At 44.7% G+C, this 20,288-nt stretch overlaps 1 protein-coding gene across 5 annotated transcripts in view; it reads right to left on the bottom strand.

Annotated features, from left to right (window-relative positions):
- LOC106588968 (protein tyrosine phosphatase type IVA 3) overlaps nt 1-20,288 on the bottom strand; it is a 56,326-nt gene that overhangs the window by 17,530 nt on the left and 18,508 nt on the right. For 2 of the 5 annotated variants that reach the window (XM_014178561.2, XM_014178560.2), the window contains 2 exons: nt 4,017-4,619; nt 3,066-3,158 (listed from right to left, as the gene is read on the bottom strand). In XM_014178561.2, coding sequence (XP_014034036.1) covers nt 3,066-3,158; nt 4,017-4,121 — 198 coding nt within the window. In that variant the 5' untranslated portion in view covers nt 4,122-4,619. Of the gene's footprint in view, nt 1-3,065; nt 3,159-4,016; nt 4,620-5,199; nt 5,481-5,517; nt 5,806-20,288 lie in introns of those variants that run through there. The other 3 variants (XM_014178563.2, XM_014178559.2, XM_014178562.2) reach the window with 3 other exon arrangements.

The following is a 20,288-nucleotide window of genomic DNA, read 5'->3' as shown; positions in this document are numbered from 1 at the left end:
AGGTTAGGCATTAGGGTTAGCAGTGTGGTTAAGGTTAGGCATTAGGGTTAGCAGTGTGGTTAAGGTTAGGCATTAGGGTTAGCAGTGTGGTTAAGGTTAGGCATTAGGGTTAGCAGTGTGGTTAGGGTTAGGCATTAGGGTTAGCAGTGTGGTTAGGGTTAGGCATTAGGGTTAGCAGTGTGGTTAAGGTTAGGCATTAGGGTTAGCAGTGTGGTTAGGGTTAGGCATTAGGGTTAGCAGTGTGGTTAAGGTTAGGCATTAGGGTTATCAGTGTGGTTAAGGTTAGGTATTAGGGTTATCAGTGTGGTTAAGGTTAGGCATTAGGGTTAGCAGTGTGGTTAGGGTTAGGCATTAGGGTTAGCAGTGTGGTTAGGGTTAGGCATTAGGGTTAGCAGTGTGGTTAAGGTTAGGCATTAGGGTTAGCAGTGTGGTTAAGGTTAGGCATTAGGGTTAGCAGTGTGGTTAAGGTTAGGCATTAGGGTTAGCAGTGTGGTTAGGGTTAGGCATTAGGGTTAGCAGTGTGGTTAAGGTTAGCAGTGTGGTTAAGGTTAGCAGTGTGGTTAAGGTTAGCAGTGTGGTTAAGGTTAGCAGTGTGGTTAAGGTTAGCAGTGTGGTTAGGGTTAGGCATTAGGGTTAGCAGTGTGGTTAAGGTTAGGCATTAGGGTTAGCAGTGTGGTTAAGGTTAGGCATTAGGGTTAGCAGTGTGGTTAAGGTTAGGCATTAGGGTTAGCAGTGTGGTTAAGGTTAGGCATTAGGGTTAGCAGTGTGGTTAAGGTTAGGCATTAGGGTTAGCAGTGTGGTTAAGGTTAGGCATTAGGGTTAGCAGTGTGGTTAGGGTTAGGCATTAGGGTTAGCAGTGTGGTTAGGGTTAGGCATTAGGGTTAGCAGTGTGGTTAAGGTTAGGCATTAGGGTTAGCAGTGTGGTTAGGGTTAGGCATTAGGGTTAGCAGTGTGGTTAAGGTTAGGCATTAGGGTTATCAGTGTGGTTAAGGTTAGGTATTAGGGTTATCAGTGTGGTTAAGGTTAGGCATTAGGGTTAGCAGTGTGGTTAGGGTTAGGCATTAGGGTTAGCAGTGTGGTTAGGGTTAGGCATTAGGGTTAGCAGTGTGGTTAAGGTTAGGCATTAGGGTTAGCAGTGTGGTTAAGGTTAGGCATTAGGGTTAGCAGTGTGGTTAAGGTTAGGCATTAGGGTTAGCAGTGTGGTTAAGGTTAGGTATTAGGGTTATCAGTGTGGTTAAGGTTAGGCATTAGGGTTAGCAGTGTGGTTAAGGTTAGGCATTAGGGTTAGCAGTGTGGTTAAGGTTAGCAGTGTGGTTAAGGTTAGCAGTGTGGTTAAGGTTAGGCATTAGGTTTAGCAGTGTGGTTAAGGTTAGGCATTAGGGTTAGCAGTGTGGTTAAGGTTAGGCATTAGGGTTAGCAGTGTGGTTAAGGTTAGGCATTAGGGTTAGCAGTGTGGTTAAGGTTAGGCATTAGGGTTAGCAGTGTGGTTAAGGTTAGGCATTAGGGTTAGCAGTGTGGTTAGGGTTAGGCATTAGGGTTAGCAGTGTGGTTAGGGTTAGGCATTAGGGTTAGCAGTGTGGTTAAGGTTAGGCATTAGGGTTAGCAGTGTGGTTAGGGTTAGGCATTAGGGTTAGCAGTGTGGTTAAGGTTAGGCATTAGGGTTAGCAGTGTGGTTAGGGTTAGGCATTAGGGTTAGCAGTGTGGTTAAGGTTAGGTATTAGGGTTAGCAGTGTGGTTAGGGTTAGGCATTAGGGTTAGCAGTGTGGTTAAGGTTAGGTATTAGGGTTAGCAGTGTGGTTAAGGTTAGGCATTAGGGTTAGCAGTGTGGTTAAGGTTAGGCATTAGGGTTAGCAGTGTGGTTAAGGTTAGCAGTGTGGTTAAGGTTAGCAGTGTGGTTAAGGTTAGGCATTAGGGTTAGCAGTGTGGTTAAGGTTAGCAGTGTGGTTAAGGTTAGGCATTAGGGTTAGCAGTGTGGTTAAGGTTAGAATCAGATTGTATGACTTTGTGGCTGTGCCAGCTAGTGACCACTCTGCAGAGCTGCAGGGAAAAAGCGGTTTTAGGTGTTTGAAAAATTCTAAATTCTCCAACTTCCGGACAGGGGGCCTAGCCCCACTCCGGACATCCCCCCCAGCCGTCCTCACGTACTTTGTACCCCCTCAGATATTTGAGGTGTATAACGCCCCCGAGACAAAGGCTACCCCCTCCCAGGCATTCACTTCTGTTTTTCTGGATGCTGGAGAGCTATTGCCAATTGCAATGATCCTCAATGTTTTCCAGGGCTCTGGCAGAAAGCCAAGTATGTCCTTCACATAAACAAAAATCCAGGGTCTTGTGTTTACTTAACCTCGTCCCCAAGCTATTGCCCACGGCGCATATAAGACTGGGATATCAACGATTAAAAGTTGGCCTTAGTGGGAGTGACCATAGAATTCAATGGGGTGACCTACTGAGTAAAGTATTTGTCATCATTGTCTGTTGTGGGAGATAAAGCCAATATCTTTCTGTATTCGGCTAACAAAGGCCAAGTTTGACACATTGGTCCACCAGACTCTTCTCCCATTTGGGTGGAAGTGTCTGGCAACAAGATTAGTGCTTACGTAACGAGAGAGAGAAAAAAATGGAGATGTGGAGGCCGTGCGGAGTAACCGGGCTCTGCAGCTGCCATGGCAACGATGGAACGTTGACGTATGGGTAATCAGAAACAGTGTGTCTTCGAGTTCAGATACAGATACTGGTCAGAGTTGTGTGTTTAGGGGTGACCCTGATGAGTCTTCGAAGGGGTATTGGCTGTTATCAGGATGTTGGGTGTATATCAGTATTTATGCATGCATGTCTGTTTTTATGTGCATATAAGGACCGGGTGTGCTCCAGGAATTTGCCCCCCCCATCATCTACCTCCGCCCCCACTGAACACAGCGCAGTTTGTTTGATAACACTCTGCCCCCTCCTTCCCTCCCTCGTCGTGTCTTTCGGGGGAATCAGTAAGGGAAGTCCTGTCTGAGACACTCCCCTCTACTCTTCACAGGGAAATGTGAGGGACATGTGACACTGTGGTCTGTACTCACCACCACGGTGATGCCGTCCTTCTCCAACGGAGCCTTGTCATAGGTGACCTCACACACTCTCACCACCGTCGTGGCTCCGTACTTCTTAAGGTCCTACAGGGAGGGGGGCAAGTTAGGTTAAAAGTAACTCACACTGTGTGTGTGTGGGGAGGGTATACAAATATAGCCGATATGTCTGCATGCACATGTTCATATGGTAGAACAGGAGTAAACAAATAAACAGGAGTCTGATTGAGTTATTTTTAACGGTTTTGTCTGTGTCTGTCCGTCTGTCCGCGTCCGTCTGTCTGTCCGCCTGTCCGTGGTACACTTTGAAAGCGCACTTGTGGCCCACATGTTGTTCTGAGAAGGGTAGCGGTAGTTCTGCTATTGTCTGACCGTGCGGCACACTCCTCTCACCGCCAGGTGTCCGAAGGTGGCACCAGGACATGTCGCCATAGAAACGGAGGCTTTGTGAAATCAGGAGCCGCGAGCGCACTGTTGTTATCCTGCCTCTGTACGGTGCAGTTTTATCAGTGTAGAAACAGTGTGGGGAGGAGGGGCTTGGAGCAGTATCGACATAATGTAATAGTGCAACCAAAGCGCAGAGAGAGAGAGAACACGGGGAGAGAGAGAGAGAACACGGGGAGAGAGAGAGAGAACACGGGAGAGAGAGAGAGAGAACACGGGGAGAGAGAGAGAGAACACGGGAGAGAGAGAGAGAACACGGGGAGAGAGAGAGAGCGAGAGAGAACACGGGGAGAGAGAGAGAGCGAGAGAGAACACGGGGAGAGAGAGAGAGCGAGAGAGAACACGGGGAGAGAGAGAGAACACGGGGAGAGAGAGAGAACACGGGGAGAGAGAGAGAGAACACGGGGAGAGAGAGAGAACAAATAGGAGGGAGGATGAGAGAGAGATAAAGGAGTGAAAAGAACAAGGGAGAAAGAGAGGGTTGGATAGAGCACTCCTCACCTCGATGAAGCTGTTCAGGGTGGAGTTGGTGGGGTTGTGCGTGATGAGTAGCCGCATGTTCTTGTAGCACACCTCGGCCGGCGCAGGACGGTTCATACGGGCCATGTTGACAACCGTTACCCAGCTGGGGGGGCGAATGCAACACGGACAGGGACGCACAGGGGACACAAACTGGTGGACCACGGACGCCACGGTAGCTGGTGGGCTAAACTCCTCCGAAAACTCCTCTTCAAAGCTCTTCTCAGTCCTTTCCCCTCCTTTGAAAAGATCCGTCCTCGGGTTGGTCAATCCTCTGGGGTCAATATGGTTGGTTGAGATGAGGAAGAGCGTAGCCACGGTCTTGGGGCTTTCACTGAAGAGTAGTGGAATAGTTAGTCCAATCACCCCATTAGAGTTCCTGAGAGAGGGTCTTACGGTGAGAGATCTAAGGGGGTGGAGAGTCCTGGGAGGCAGGGAGCCCTTCAGTGCAGGGTAGTAGGCTGAGAAGGCAAAGCAGTGGGCATCCTCCCCTGGATCAGCCTATGCTCTGGGATGTTGAGCGTGGCAGTAGTCTCCAGTCTTCTGCAAGAACGCCATCAAAAGCACAGCGCCAAGGGTGTAAAACTGTGTGGAGCCAAAGGGGAAGGGGCAAAGAAAGACAGAAAAGAGTTACCCCTGATAAAATCTGAGACAAACAAGACATTGGCTGCCTCCTGATGAAGGGCTGACTATAGAACTGATTACACAATGATGTTGTTTCCCTCGCTTTCTCTCCTTCCCCCAACTAGCACTATGTAAATAAACTGATTGATGATGTGCAACATCAAATAATGGTCTAATGTTTCAATGAGCAACAAAGGCATTCATTTCACCTCCAGTCACTGTTTTCATTTCCCCAACTCATTTGCTACATTAGATATGCTGTAAATAAACACAATAACAAGCATGGCAATTATTTAAAAAAAATATCACATAAAACTGACTTTATCATCTGCTCTACCAACTACAATATTTTTTTGTGTGCAAAAAAACTAAACATTTGAAAAACATTCTTTACAATTGCCCACATTCATCCTGATTCAATAATAACATTATTATTGCATTGATGACACACACACTTATACAGATTGAATTATATTTTGAGGTTATAAAATTAATCTGTGCAATCAAAAAAAGACGACCCCCCCCCCAAAAAAAGGCGCACCTTTGTTCACTCTGGCGAGTTAAAACTCCCGGTGTGAACAAAACATAATACTAGTCCACATCATAGCCATATATTTAGAATATGGCTCTGGTCCACATCCACCGAATCTTCCAACTGCTCCTCGAATAATGAATACGACACAGACAGACCAAACAGTTATCTTGCAGAACAGCTTTCAGTTTGTACAGGGTCGATAATAAACCCTACATAACCCTCGAAGAACAAGCGCACGCTGATTATAATGAGAGAAGAGATCTATGTGGCCAAACAAGTCTCTACCTCTCTCTCGTTGCTCTATCCCCTCCCGGTGGCGCTTACCTTACGCAGCTCCCTGATCGGAATTCAGCCTGTTGTTCCCACGAGAATAAGAGGAGGTAAACAGTCTCTACAGCCGACAGCAAAATGCCTTTTTCTCAGACTCGGTTGAGACGGCTGAGACAGTTCAGACTTGATTTATGGCACGTAGCACACTGTAGCCTACTCCGCTACACTCCGTCGGTCTGCAACTCATATCACAGCAAAGCAGACACAGCCTCCTCTACTCATATACGAGAGGGAGGGAGAGCCACCCCAACTATATATATTTTCCACCCCATTTTCATTATTCAGTTCTCATCTCAGTATTTCGCTGAAACCGCCAAAAGTTGCTTACTTGCAGCACGAAATCAACATTGTGAGGAATGTGTTAAACTTTCTGCCACGACTAAATCTTGTATTTATTATGCTACTTGACGCATTCATGTCGCCCGAGTTCGTTGAGGTTATGAGAGAGTAGGGTTGCACATTTTGGGGAATATTCAGAGGTGGAAACTCTCCGTGGGAATTAAAGGGAATATATGCAAATGAATATTAATACAATTGAAATTTATATTTTTTTGCAGTGGATATATTTACCATATCAAATGAGGACAGAAACAATTATTTTACCTTATAAGTATACATAATTGCAAATGATTAAATCTTTCCAATTGAAGAAAACAAAATGGAATTATTTTTAGTTATGAATTGAACATTAATTAAATGAGTTGACTTCACACAGGATGATTTCACTGAACAACAAAAGAAAGGGAATATTGAATGATCCATCGCATCTCCCAAAAACTTTTTCAACATACGTCTGTAAAATGATAGTCTAGAAACTAAAGCTTTGGTTGTCTTCCTCTCAGGCTTCCATGCCTTCTCCCTGGACCTCCTCAATGTCCACCTCTTGAACATCAGACTCTGAGGCCTCATCTTCACTGTCACTTTCCAACCTTGTTGAGGATGGCTCATTGTCAGGCTCAAAAAGCCTCAAATTTGCCCGAATGGCCGCCAATTTTTCAACCCTTGTATTGGTCAGCCTGTTGCGTGCTTTGTTGTGTGTGTTCCCAAACAAGGACCACTTGTGCTCTGAGCCGGCTGATGTTGGTGAGATTTGGAGGTTGATGGAGGCAACAGGGGGAAGAGCCTCAGATTCACAAAGTCCCTTCCACTAGGTGGCTGATGAGATATGTTTGCACGACTGCCATATTACATCTCCATCCCAAAGCCCTTGCTTGGAAGTGTACTTTGCCAGACTGCCAAGAACCTTCTTGCCCTCATCCAGGCCAAGGTGGCGAGACACGGTAGTGATGACACCATAGGCCTTGTTGAACTCTGCACCAGACAGGATGCTCTTGCCTGCATACTTGGGGTCCAACATGTACGCAGAGGCGAGATAATTACAATTCAGCATTAACACTGGAGTGATAGATGTGCAGATGATGATGTGCAAGTAGAAAATAATGGGATGCAAAAGAGCAAGAGGACAAGTAACAATATGGGGATGAGGTAGCTGGGTGTGCTATTTACAGATTGGCTGTGTACAGGTACAGTGATTGGTAACCAGCTCTGACAGCTGATGCTTAAAGTTAGAGAGGGAGATATAAGACTCCAGCTTCAGCAATTTTTGCAATACGTTCCAGTCATTGGCAGCAGAGAACTGGAAGGAAAGGCGGCCAAAGGAAGTGTTGGCTTTGGGGATGACCAGTGAAATATACCTGCTGCCTGCTACGTGTGGGTGTTGCTATGGTGACCATTGAGCTTAGATAATGCGGGGCTTTACCTAGCATATACTTATAGATGACCTGGAGCCAGTGGGTTTGGCGACGAATATGTAGTGAGGGCCAGCCAACGAGAGCATACAGGTCGCAGTGGTGGGTAGTATATGGGGCTTTGGTGACAAAACGGATGGCACTGTGATAGACTACATCCAGTTTGCTGAGTAGAGTGTTGGAGGCTATTTCGTAAATGACATTGCCGAAGTCAAGGATCGGTAGGATAGTCAGTTTTACGAGGGTATGTTTGGCAGCATGAGTGAAGGAGGCTTTGTTGCGAAATAGGAAGCCGATTCTAGATTTAATTTTGGATTGGAGATGCTTAATGTGAGTCTAGCCAGACACCTGGGTATTTGTAGTTGTCCACATATTCTAAGTCAGAACCGTCCAGAGTAGTGATGCAAGTCGGGCAGGAGGGTACGTGCAGCAATCGATTGAAGAGCATGTACTTTGTTTTACTAGCATTTAAAAGCAGCTGGAGGCCACAGAAGGAGTGTTGTACGGCATTGAAGCTCGTTTGGAGGTTTGTTAGCACAGTGTCCAAAGAAGGGCCAGATGTATACAGAATGGTGTCGTCTGCGTAGAGGTGGATCAGAGAATCACCAGCAGCAAGAACGACATCATTGATATATACAGAGAAAAGAGTCGGCCTGAGAATTGAATCCTGTGGCACCCCCATAGAGACTGCCAGAGGTCCAGACAACAGGCCCTCCGATTTGACACACTGAACTCTATCTGAGAAGTAGTTGGTGAAGCAGGCGAGGCAGTCATTTGAGAAGCCAAGGCTATCGAGTCTGCCAATAAGAATGTGGTGATTGACAGAGTCGAAAGCCTTGGCCAGATCGATGAAGACGGCTGCACAGTACTGTCTTTTATCGATGGCGGTTACGACATCGTTTAGGACCTTGAGCGTGGCTGAGGTGCACCCATGACCAGCTTGGAAACCAGATTGCATAGTGGAGAAGGTACGGTGGAATTTGAAATGGTTGGTTGTTTGTTTGTTAACTTGGCTTTCAAAGATTTTAGAAAGGCAGGGCAGGATGGATATAGTTCTATAACAGTTTGGGTCTGGAGTGTCTCCCCCTTTGAAGAGGGGGATGACCGCGGCAGCTTTCCAATCTTTGAGGATCTCAGACGATACGAAAGAGGTTGAATAGGCTAGTAATAGGGGTTGCAACAATTTCGGCAGATCATTTTAGAAAGAGAGGGTCCAGAGTGTTTAGCCCAGCTGATTTGTAGGGATCCAGATTTTGCAGCTCTATCAGAACACCAGCTGTCTGGATTTGGGTGAAGGAGAAGTGGGGGGGGGGGCTTGGGCCAGTTACTGCAGAGGGTGCTAAGGTGTTGGCCGCGGTATGGGTAGCCAGGTGGGAAGCATGGCCAGCCGAAGAAAAATGCCTCTTGAAAATGATCGATTATTGTAGATTTATGGGTGGTGACAGTGTTTCCTATCCTCAGTGCAGTCGGCAGCTGGTAGGAGGTGCTCTTATTCTTCATGGACTTTACGGTGTCCCAAAACTTTTTGGAATTAGTGCTACAGGATGCAAATTTCTGTTTGAAAAAGCTAGCCTTAGCTTTCCTAACTGACTGAGTATATTGGTTTCTGACTTCCCTGAAAAGTTGCATATCGCGGGGGACATTCGATGCTAATTACATTTCCCTCACTAACTTTAAACATCAGCTATTTGAGCAGCTAACCGATCGCTGCAGCTGTACATTGTCCATCTGTAAATAGCCCACCCAATCTACCTACCTCATCCCCATATTGTTTTTATTTACTTTTCTGCTCTTTTGCACACCAGTTTCACTACTTGCACATCATCATCTGCTCATCTATCACTCCAGTGTTAATCTGATAAATTGTAATTACTTTGCTACTATGGCCTATTTATTGCCTTACCTCCTCAAGCCATTTGCACACACTGTATATAGACGTTATTTTTTCTATTGTGTTATTGACTGTACGCTTGTTTATTCCATGTGTAACTCTGTGCTGTTGTTTGTTGGACTGCTTTGCTTTATCTTGGCCAGGTCGCAGTTGTAAATGAGAACTTGTTCTCAACTAGCTTACCTGGTTAAATAAAGGTGAAATAAAAATAAAATAAAAATAATGCAGAACGCCACAGGATATGTTTGTGCTGGTCAAGGGCAGTCAAGACTGGGGTAAACCAAGGGCTATATCTCTTAGTTCTACAATTTTGAATGGTGCATGCTCATTTAAAATGGTGAGGAAAGCACTTTTAACCTGTTAGGGCTAGGGGGCAGTATTGACACGGCCGGATTAAAAAAACGTACCCGATTTAATCTGGTTACTACTCCTGCCCAGTAACTAGAATATGCATATAATTATTGGCTTTGGATAGAAAACACCCTAAAGTTTCTAAAACTGTTTGAATGGTGTCTGTGTATAACAGAACTCATATGGCAGGCCAAAACCTGAGAAGATTCCATCCAGGAAGTGGCCTGTCTGACAAGTTGTGTTTCATCTTGGCTCTTTTTATTGAAGACTGAGGATCTTTGCTATAACGTGACACTTCCTACGGCTCCCATAGGCTCTCAGAGCCCGGGAAAAAGCTGAACGATATCGAGGCAGCCTCCGGCTGAAACACTTTATCGCGTTTGGCAAGTGGCCGATCAGAGTACTATGGGCTTAGGCGCGTGCCCGAGTCGACCCCATGCTTTATTTTCTTTCGTCTGTTTACCTAAACGCAGATTCCCGGTCGGAATATTATCGCTTTTTTATGAGAAAAAATGCATAAAAATTGATTTTAAACAGCGGTTGACATGCTTCGAAGTACGGTAATGGAATATTTAGAAATCTTTTGTCACGAATTGCGCCATGCTCGTCACCCTTATTTACCCTTTTGGATAGTGTCTTGAACGCACGAACAAAACGCCGCTATTTGGATATAACAATGGATTATTTTGAACCAAACCAACATTTGTTATTGAAGTAGAAGTCCTGGGAGTGCATTCTGACGAAGACAGCAAAGGTAATAACATTTTTCTTATAGTAAATCTGACTTTGGTGAGTGCTAAACTTGCTGGGTGTCTAAATAGCTAGCCCTGTGATGCCGGGCTATCTACTGAGAATATTGCAAAATGTGCTTTCACCGAAAAGCTATTTTAAAATCGGACATATCGAGTGCATAGAGGAGTTCTGTATCTATAATTCTTAAAATAATTGTTATGCTTTTTGTGAACGTTTATCGTGAGTAATTTAGTAAATTCACCGGCAGTGTTCGGGTGGGAATGCTAGTCACATGCTAGTCACATGCTAATGTAAAAAGCTGGTTTTTGATATAAATATGAACTTGATTGAACAAAACATGCATGTATTGTATAACATAATGTCCTAGGGTTGTCATCTGATGAAGATCAAAGGTTAGTGCTACATTTAGCTGTGGTTTGGGTTTATGTGACATTATATGCTAGCTTGAAAAATGGGTGTCTGATTATTTCTGGCTGGGTACTCTGCTGACATAATCTAATGTTTTGCTTTCGTTGTAAAGCCTTTTTGAAATCGGACAGTGTAGTTAGATTAACGAGAGTCTTGTCTTTAAAATGGTGTAAAATAGTCATATGTTTGAGAAATTGAAGTAATAGCATTTCTAAGGTATTTGAATATCGCAAGCGTCCCACCTAGCCCATAGAGGTTAAAGAGCAACCAGGCATCCTCTACTGACGGGATGAGGTCAATATCCTCTACTGACGGGATGAGGTCAATATCTTTCCAGGATACCCGGGCCAGGTTGATTAGAAAAGCCTGCTCGCTGAAGTGTTTTAGGGAGTGGTTGACAGTGATGAGGGGTGGTCGTTTGACCGCGGACCCATTACGCACGCAGGCAATGAGGCAGTGATTGCTGAGATCCTGGTTGAAGACAGCAGATGTGTATTTAGAGGGCAAGTTGGTCAGGATGATATCTAAGAGGGTGCCCATGGTTACAGATTTAGGGTTGTACCTGGTAGGTTCCTTGATAATTTGTGTGAGATTGAGGGCATCTATCTTAGATTGTAGGACGGCCGGGGTGTTAAGCATGTCCCAGTTTAGGTCATATAACAGTACGAACTCTGAAGATAGATGGGGGGGCAATCAATTCACATATGGTGTCCAGGGCACAGCTGGGGGCTGAAGGGGGTCTATAACAAGTGACAACGGTGAGAGACTTGTTTCTGGAAAGGTGGATTTTTAAAAGTAGAAGCTCGAATTGTTTGGGCACAGACTTGGATAGCATGACAGACCTCTGCAGGCTAACTCTGCCCCCTTTGGCAGTTCTATTTTGTCAGAAAATGTTATAGTTAGGGATGGAAATTTCAGGATTTTTGGTGGCCTTCCTAAGCCAGGATTCAGACACGGCTAGGACATCTAGGTTGGCGGAGTGTGCTAAAGCAGTGAATAAACCAAACTTAGGGAGGAGGCTTCTAATATTAACATGCATGAAATCAAGGCTTTTACGGTTACAGAAGTTAACAAATGAGAGCGCCTGGGGAATGGGAGTGGTGCTGTGGGCTGCAGGGCCTGGGTTAACCTCTACATCAGCAGAGGAACAGAGGAGGACTAGGATAAGGGTACGGCTAAAGGCTATAAGAACTGGTCGTCTAGTGCGTTCGGAACAGAGTAAAAGTAGCAGATTTCTGGGCACTGAAGAATAGATTCAAGGCATAATGTACAGACAAGGGTATGGATGGATGCGAGTACAGTGGTGGTAAACCTAGGCATTGAGTGACGATGAGAGGTTTTGTCTCTAGAGGCACCATTTAAGCCAGGTGAGGTCACTGCATGTGTGGGGGGTGGAACAAAAGGGCTAGCAATGGCATATTGAGCAAGGCTGGAGGCTCTACAGTGAAATAAGACAATAAATCACTAACAAAAACAGCAATAGACAAGGCATATTGACATTAGGGAGAGGCATGTGTAGCCGAGTGATCATAGGGTCCTGTGAGTAGCTAGGCGAGCTGGAGACACGGCGATTCAGACAGCTAGCGGGCTGGGGCTAGCAGATGGGCCTCCGGGGGACGTCGGAATGGAAGAGCCTGTTGAAACCCACTCGGACGGTTACGTCGGCAGACCAGTCGTGATTGATCGGCGGGGCTCTGTGTCGGCAGTAAAGGGGTCCAGGCCAATTGGCAAAATAGGTATTGTAACCCAAGAATTGGCTGATGGACCTCTTCGGCTAGCCGGGAGATGGGCCTAGCTCGAGGCTAGCTCCAGGCTAACTGGCGCTTGCTTTGGGACAGAGACGTTAGCCAGGAGTAGCCACTCTGATAGCAGCTAGCTAGCTGCGATGATCTGGTGTAAAGGTTCAGAGCTTGTGGTAGGAATCCGGAGATGTGGTAGAGAAAAAGCAGTCCGATATGCTCTGGGTTGATATCGCGCTGTGCAGACTGGTAGGAATTGACCGGGCTGAGGCTGGCTGATGTCCGAGTTAACAGTGATGACCGCTAGCAGTGGCTAACTGACTACTAGCTAGTAGCTAGTTAGCTGCTGATGGGGGTTCTGGTTCTAAAGTGTAAAAAAATAGCAGATCCGTACCACATTGGGCGAGGCGGGTTGCAGGAGAGTATGTTCAGTCCGTAGATTGAAATTGAGATTGAAAATGTATATATTTTGTATATATACAAAGAAAACAATATATACATGGGATGGGACAAGACAAAACAGACGTCCGACTGCTACGCCATCTTGGAGATGGCAGAAGTCTTCACGCTTTTTGATGCATTTCAGAACTGCAGTTTCCTCTGCTTGGAGCAACAACTAAGTGGGCAGGGCAGTACGGATTTCTTCTCTTACATCTGCAAGCAGTCTAAACATCAGACAGGATGGCATTGTCTCCCTCAATTCATGCAATGGCTACTGCTATAGGTTTCAGGTGTTTTAGGCTGCTTACCACTCTCTCCCAAAATACATAATCCAGGAGGATCCTCTTGATGGGGTTGTCCATATCGACAGACTGTGATATGGCCATTTCTTGAAGAGACTCCTGCCCCTCCAGGAGACTGTCAAACATGATGACAACACCACCCCAACGGGTGTTGCTGGGCAGCTTCAATGTGGTGCTCTTATTCTTCTCACTTTGCTTAGTGAGGTAGATTGCTACTATAATTTGATGACCCTTCACATCCATAACCATTTCCTTGGCTCTCTTGTAGAGTGTATCCATTGTTTTCAGTGCCATGATGTCCTTGAGGAGCAGATTCAATGCATGAGCAGCACAGCCAATGGGTGTGATGTGAGGGTAGGACTCCTCCACTTTAGACCAAGCAGACTTTATGTTCGCAGCATTGTCTGTCACCAGTGCAAATACCTTCTGTGGTCCTCCGTCATTGATGACTGCCTTCAGCTCATCTGCAATGTAGAGAACGGTGTGTCTGTTGTCCCTTGTGTCTGTGCTCTTGTAAAATACTGGTTGAGGGGTGGAGATGATGTTGTTAATTATTCCTTGCCCACAAATATTAGACCACCCATCAGAGATGATTGCAATACAGTCTGCTTTCTCTATGATTTGCTTGACCTTCACTTGAACTCTGCATCCAGCAAATGAGTAGATAAAGCATGTCTGGTTGGAGGGGTGTATGCTGGGTGAAGAACATTCAGAAATCTCTTCCAATACACAGCTCGAGCAAGACATTCATCAGCATTTCTCTGATGACGTTCCTCCATTCAGTCAAAATAACTTCTGATTCCAGGAGGACCATGAGCTGTTGCTATCGATACGGTGTCTGATTCATCATTTTCACCTCAAATAGAAGTAGAGGGACTTTTGTCAGAGGTTGCTTGTTGTGAGCGCTGAGGGAACTTTATGCACTTGGCCAGATGATTCTGCATCTTTGTTGCATTCTTCATATATGACTTGGCACAGTATTTGTAAATGTACACAGCGTTTCCTTCTACATTAGCTGCAGTGAAATGTCTCCACATAGTGCCCTTGGCATTTTCCTATAAAGATTAGAAAAAAATGAGTAAAAAAGCCCCAAATACAATTCCATGTACAGCTAAATTGTTAAGCAGTTAGATTAAACAACTAATTTGTAAGATAAATGTTTTAAAACGAAACATGTATGGAAACAGGTGAATTAACACTCCTCAGTTAGCAGGCTCAAGCAAGCTAAAACCCACATGGTAGCAAAAACTAACTAGCAGAAATTGTTAACATGTTAGAAATGATTTAAACACACTTTGCCGTAAGCTACTATTTACTAGTTAACAAAAAAATCATGTTTGTCATATAACATATATTCACCCCACCCAGTATTGTAATCAAAACTTACCAGAAAGCATGTAGTCCTGGGATCAATAGCATCTCATTAGTGTGAAAGATCTTGAGAATCAGCTGTACATGTGATGGAAGAATGCACTGTGCATGCAGAGGGTTGCAATTCCATTGAATTGGGGATAGTTTAACCACAATATGCCACAAGACCTATAATTGCCTTATGTGTATCCAACAAAAAAGGTTCACTGTTATAAGCTAACTTTCTTTGATGAATTTAAGAAAAATTCACCAAATTCCAGGGCTTAACTTCCCATGGAAAATTTACAGCAAAATACCGGAAATTTACCAGAAAGTTTACTACCCTTTGCAACCCTATAAGAGAGTGAAGTTCTGAATGGAGAATGACTCTACATTCCCAAGCATGGTTAATATCTGTGACAATGTCACATCAATTCCAGACATTTTGTGAATGAGATATTATTGAAAGAGGTCACATTTTAAACATTACAAGTGCCTCTTTGGACCCAATAAATGAATAAACATCCAGTAAAGTAAATTTGAAGAAGGGAGATATGACAGCCCATGTTAGATTAAGCAAAATAAGGAATTGGGTTGCTTGACGAAAGATGCTGACCCGACATTTCATGAGGACCCAGGGGAAAACACCCTGAGCCCTTAAAAAGAGCAGTAAAACAGCCAATAAAGAGGTCAGGTCCTCCACCAAAAAAATCCATTACATGTTTGGCTGGTCATTTGCACTCCAAATAAACAATGAGAGTAAAGTGATCTAACTTTCACATCTGTGATTTTCGATGCCTCGTCTGTCCAGCAGTTCTCTTTTTTTCCCCTGAGATACCCGTCTAAACATTAGCCATACAGTTCTACGGCCTGGCCTCTACCCGTCTTGCATGCCCAGGCAGCTGAACCACAAGTAAACAGCAAACCTATTCTATACCACCCTGACAATCACGCTTGATGCTTGAGAAAACAGTGAAGCCCCAGCCCTATAATCTTAAAGTGAAGTGACAAACTGGGATTCTAGGTGGGTAGATGAGCAGAACAGGCAAAATTAAACAAACAGAAGCACACAATTACAGGCTGAGGTCCCCGAGTAGGGCCCAGTTCCCAGAAGTCAGTGCAGTACAGCGGGAACTATGATGGAGCTTAATTGTGTGTTCCTGTGATGTGTGTTTGTGCCGGTTAGACTCAAGGGTCACATGCAATCAACAGGAGAGAGAGAGAGAGACCAGTAAACATCCTTAGAAGGTACAAGGGCGATGGGTGCACACACACACACAACAGGTGGACTGACTGGCTAAATGAATAGATGGAATCTGCGGTAGAGGAAATAGTGCCACTGTCCGCCACAAGGCCGTTGTTACTGTTTATGTTGACGAAGCGGATGTGAGGAGCTTCGTCCAACGTGGTAAACAAATTGCAGTATATATTCTGCTGTTCTATCGCATGTGCAATGATGTCCGAGGGAGGGGGGTGTTTCACTATTAAGGATTCCAGCTTTTAGTATCTAGGGGTGTTAAACCCACAGAACTAGAATGAGTTCTTTTTCATTCTATTACTATTGTAGAGACACCTACTCACACATGCATTATCCTCCATTGAGCTCCTACGCCCTTAATAAAACGGACTGGCAGTCTACACTTCCTTCAAGACAATTACCCAGCTGTTTCCCACAAGGGTAACATGAATAAATATTTACAGTGACCATTTTAAGAGCAGCTGTTTGTATCTGGGACCCGGGTATGACAGCACTTAAATAAACCTCAAAACAGGGAGAGGAGAGGAGCGAGCAGCGTTGCAGTAAAGTTTAATTAACGGCAAGGAGATGGGGGATTGGTGGAGGAGGAGGATGAAGAGGAGGTGGTGGAAGAGGAGGAGGATGAGAAGGAGGAGGAGGCCCCTGTTAGCAGCATCCAAGGCTGGTTGGCTGGGTCAACTGCAAACCTTTCAACCCCAAACCCCCACCACGGATCAGCATTGGGGGTTGCAAGTACAGATGCATCCCTAGTGCTCGTGCACCCATGTCACATTGCTGCAACGTGTCCCTATGGAATCTGGAGATCTATATTTCTGCACCTTGACGGGGTTGATGGCCACAGAGAGGCCTGCCTGGAGGCCTCAGCTCAGAATCTGTTTTCTAAATTTGGAGGACACTCAGACTTGGCACGTGGTTGGTCCGATAGGTCGATTTGCTATTTTGAAATGCCAAGTCATATGACCGTGCCAACATGGTGTCCTCCTTAAAATGCTGCCGTTTCTTATTATGAGAGTGACCTCTTCAAAGTGTGACGGTTTTATCGTTGTGGAGACACACGATATCAGAGGTGTAAGGACAAGTGAGTGTAGCATCATGCGGTGGGGTGACATTTGTACTGATTGTAAGTGGTTTGGGTGCCAGTGTGTGTGTGTGTGTGTGTGTAACCTCCATGTTCAACAGGGTTGTTTTGACACTTCAGTGAGGCGATTTTGAAGAACAGGGACCTGATGCTCTCTCGACTGAAACTGAACTAAAAATAAACCTGGCAGCTGCTTTCTGATGCATTTAGGCCTGCGGGTACAGAAAGCTGAGGGCTGCACAGTATGAGATAGCATGGGAGAGTGGGGAGGGGAGAGTGGGGAGGGGAGGGGGTGTGCACTTGTTTTGAAATCAAAGATGCGCACCATGAAGCAATCCACTGACCACTGCCTTTTGAAAAAGTGAAAATTAAGATGGCATAAGCTAAACTTGGAAATTAGGAAATGAATATTGTTGGCATGGAAATGGAGACTCATATGGAGGGTTAAATTAAATTAGTAGTGTCAAATCCTAATTTTCATCAAATACCTAACATGTTCAGGACTAGCTACAGAATTGTAACGGGATATGTAATGCTCCCTTACTCGTTACAGCTTAGCTAGAGTAACACCTCGGAAGGAATCTTTCGACTAAAATGAACACGACGATAACGTTACTTCCTCTCAACTGGGAAGTGACAAGGGTCTTCTCATCTCCAATTGCAGGTGGAACGGAAGAATTTACAAAATGCTCTGCTATTAAATGTAATACATTTTTACTCCATGAGGTAAACCAACAATGTGTACGCCACCATATTGTCTTGTTTCCTATCTTCTCTCACTGATACGAAACAGGTGAGTTTCATTCAAAGTGACGTTAGATTTCTAAGTCGCACTCATTTTTGGGGTGAGCACCCACCTGTCTCGAGCAATGACAGAAGATCTGAAATATACAATATGGCTGGGTCGTGTTCAGTTGGGAGAGAACATTTTGAAACTGGACTTAGACTAGGACTACCTGAACTTATCCATTATGAATCAACACAGATTCTATTGCAAAATGTTTCACTATGGTGTGCCCTGCTGAACATGGCCCTGAACTGAACTAGGCCACCTAAATGCCTTATGTAACCTGTCACATGGTGAGGGTTAGTATTTTTAGTCGTTTTTACCAGTCGGGGCTCGGGGGTCAGGCGAAAATGGTTTTGGCTTTCATCCCCTCAACATGGCTCCTGAATTCCCTCATCTGACATTTACATAACTTGACCCTTGACCTTTGGATGTAACCTTTCCCAACTGAGGCTGGTCCTCCACTGACTGTCATCACGAGGGCAACAAAAGAGACGCCCGCCATCGATCAACAACATACAGAACTGGCGCAAAAGACCAGCCATGGTATGTCCATGTCCTAAACAGATGAACACAACATGTCCTCCATAGTAAACTGAGTAGGCCAAGATGGCAAGCAACCCACAGTGAAACACATTAGTCATCGTTGCTGATTAAATGACCAGAATAATGATGGGGATAGGGAGGCCATAAATACTGATCTGAATAGTGTTGCCTTCATAGGCCCATTATGGAGATTGTCTGTAACCTGTTGTGAGGCAGACAGTGGTTGCACCCAAATCATCTCTCCTACCTCCTGAAGTCTGCACTCATTCACTAATCCCCGCACTATTAAACTAATTGGATTGGTGTTTACATGGGGCTAGCGGGAGTTTCCTTTTAAATTCATTAACGGAAGTGAACAAGTGCACACTTAGCGGAGAAAGGAGAGATATTCGGAACACATCACTGCTGTGAGGGTGTTAGTAGCTTCTGCAGACCGGAGTGAGTTTTTAGAAACCAGCAGGGATCCACTTAAAATATAATTTCTCCTTAAATCTTAAAAATGTTCACTCCTGACCCTGCAACCTAGCAGATAAGGTGACAATTCAATCTTATAGCACAATCAAGGTTAATCTACTCCTTCCACCCAAAACCAAAACATCCTAAGGTGATTAACTGACCCAGTTAGGATGTACCTGACATTACACCAGGCTAAGTCTTCATATTTTTATGAGGCTAAAAACACTGGCTTAACAGCTATAGCCTAGTGGCTAATTTCTGTTTATAGCCAAGTGCCTCAGACACGCCACAGGACCATATTAAAAGCTCTCCTTGGCAAGTTGGCCTTCGTCCCCAGGCCAGGAGGGCGTTTTCAGACAAAACACCTCACAATGACTGGGTGTGTGTTAAACAGAGGGGCTTTGTGCATCTAAGTGGCATTGACTTATTCAGTGTGTGGTGTGTGTGTGTGTGTGTGTGTGTGTGTGTGATTCATTCTCTGTGTGTATCACTACGTTACATAGAGTCTGAGGAAAAACAGGTCAGTCAGGCGGAGTCGTGACTGAACACAAAAAAACATGATTCACTGACAGACATCTTTCTCTCACCCTCTATCCTTCCCTCCCCACTCCCACCACTCTCTCTCTCTTGTTTCCCTCTCCCTTGCTTTCTTTCCCTCTCCCTCTCTGAATGTCAATTCAGTCAGCTATTACGGAACTGGCTCTCCATGTGCGAGCAGAACGGCAAACAGATCTCTGACACGACAACGCTCGCAGCAGCAGAGGTACCAGGGGAAATCAAATCACACTAAAATTAGAAGATGGTTGGGGGAACGCTAAAAGAAAAATGCATAAACTAATAGCGAAATCACATAGACACTGTTAGCTAAATGCTAACAAGTGAAAACGAACATAAACTAAATTGCAAAGACAGGCAAATCCAGCTCGAGTTATACAAGCATAGCTAGTAGCTACCAAATGTCATTTTCAGTGAGTGTGGACATCTTCAAGCAAAAGTGAACCATTTTTTTGTGTGCAAATGAACAAAGTTGTGATGCATGCTTTTCTGAAGGAAGAGCAGCATGTGTACACGGAGCAGAGGGGAGAAGAAAAAAAAACACTAGTATGAAGCAGAGGGGAAAATGGCAGCTGTACAGACAACCCATCCAGAGCTCTTATACGATATCTGATGGCGAACATTTAGTAGTGAATTGCATACAAGTGTAACTTCATCACCTCATGTGCACAGCTCAACAGAGACTCACTGATAGATATACAACGCTATAGACTGACCAGCTCCCGCCATCATGCTATTTACAAACAAACAAGTGACTGGCTCAACTGTTCTGGGGAACTACGGTAAGCTTCATAATGTAAAATAATGTGACAGGTGAAATGAAGAACACAATCTGCTTCATCTCCTAATGTATTACACAAGTTGACTGCAGGTACTAACATAGAAAGTAGTTACAAATATTCAAATTTATTGAAAAACTTCAAATAAATCATTATTTTTTTGTATTGACAGTATTGAAAAACCTTTCTGTAGCTTTTTCCAAATACCCAGTATTTAAGGTATACCACTCAAGCCTACCTAGCACATCCTTTTTTTGTTTGTTTTTGACAGCCAAATCTGATGCCGATTCCAGTCATTGTTTTGAATCAAGATTGTTTTTAAC

The sequence above is a fragment of the Salmo salar genome, chromosome ssa27, assembly GCF_905237065.1.
Source record: "Salmo salar chromosome ssa27, Ssal_v3.1, whole genome shotgun sequence".
NCBI lineage: Eukaryota > Metazoa > Chordata > Actinopteri > Salmoniformes > Salmonidae > Salmo > Salmo salar.
This window is presented reverse-complemented; position numbering and strand designations above follow the sequence as displayed.